We start from the raw sequence: 979 nt of genomic DNA on the forward strand, positions 1-979 counted from the left end.
AGGGAGGTAGACGGGTACATGACAGGTAGGTGGACAGGTACATGACAGGTAGGTGGACAGATACATGACAGGTAGGTGGACAGGTACATGACAGGTAGGTGGACAGGTACATGACAAGTAGGTGGGCAGGTACATTACAGGTAGGTGGACAGGTACATGACAGGTAGGTGGACAGGTACATGACAGGTAGGTGGACAGGTACATGACAGGTAGGTGGACAGGTACATGACAGGTACATGGCAGGTAGGTGTACGGCCCGTAGATATTAGTTAGTAATAATTAAAGATAAAAGATAGTTAATAACATATTTGTATACGTTACACTATACACCTGTATATTCTACACTATACACCTGTATATTCTACACTATACACCTGTATATTCTACACTATACACCTGTATATGCTACACTATACACCTGTATAATTATGTTACACTATGTACCTGTATATGTTACACTATACACCTGTATATGCTACACTATACACCTGTATAATTATGTTACACTATGTATCTGTATATGTTAGACAATATAATTATGTTAAACTATGAACCTGTATAATTATGTTAGACAGTGAGGACAGCTGTATATGTCACACTATATACTTGTATATGATATATATGAGACACCGCACGCCGTTGATTCTTAGACGCGCTCAGAGACAAACTGTTCCGAGGCCACGGCGAGACGTTCGGCTTTGATCTCGCCGCCTTCAACATCCAGCGAGGCCGCGACCACGGCCTCCTCCCCTACAACGAGATGCAGAATGCCTGCGATTCCAGCAAACCCAAGTTCACCTCCTTCCAAGATCTCGTCGATAGAGGAGTCATGGAAGAGAGGACGATGGGGAAGCTGGAGGAGGTCTACGCGTAAGGCTTCTTTTTCAGGCTCTTTATTTACATAGCTCCTCCCGTGTACGTGGTACTAGGCTCCCTACATAGCTTTTCCCGTTTACGTGGTACCAGGCTCCCTACATAC

The 979-nt window shown here is 44.2% G+C and overlaps 1 protein-coding gene across 1 annotated transcript in view; it reads left to right on the forward strand.

The window, feature by feature from the left end:
- LOC106812102 (lactoperoxidase-like) overlaps positions 1-874 on the forward strand; it is a 7,149-nt gene extending 6,275 nt beyond the window's left edge. Inside the window, exon 3 of the mRNA XM_014815877.1 lies at positions 651-874. Coding sequence (XP_014671363.1) covers positions 651-874 — 224 coding nt within the window. The remainder of the gene's footprint in view (positions 1-650) is intronic.
- Positions 875-979: the final 105 nt, after the last annotated feature.

This window comes from Priapulus caudatus, unplaced genomic scaffold (genome assembly GCF_000485595.1).
Source record: "Priapulus caudatus unplaced genomic scaffold, Priapulus_caudatus-5.0.1 Scaffold608, whole genome shotgun sequence".
Lineage (NCBI taxonomy): Eukaryota > Metazoa > Priapulida > Priapulimorpha > Priapulimorphida > Priapulidae > Priapulus > Priapulus caudatus.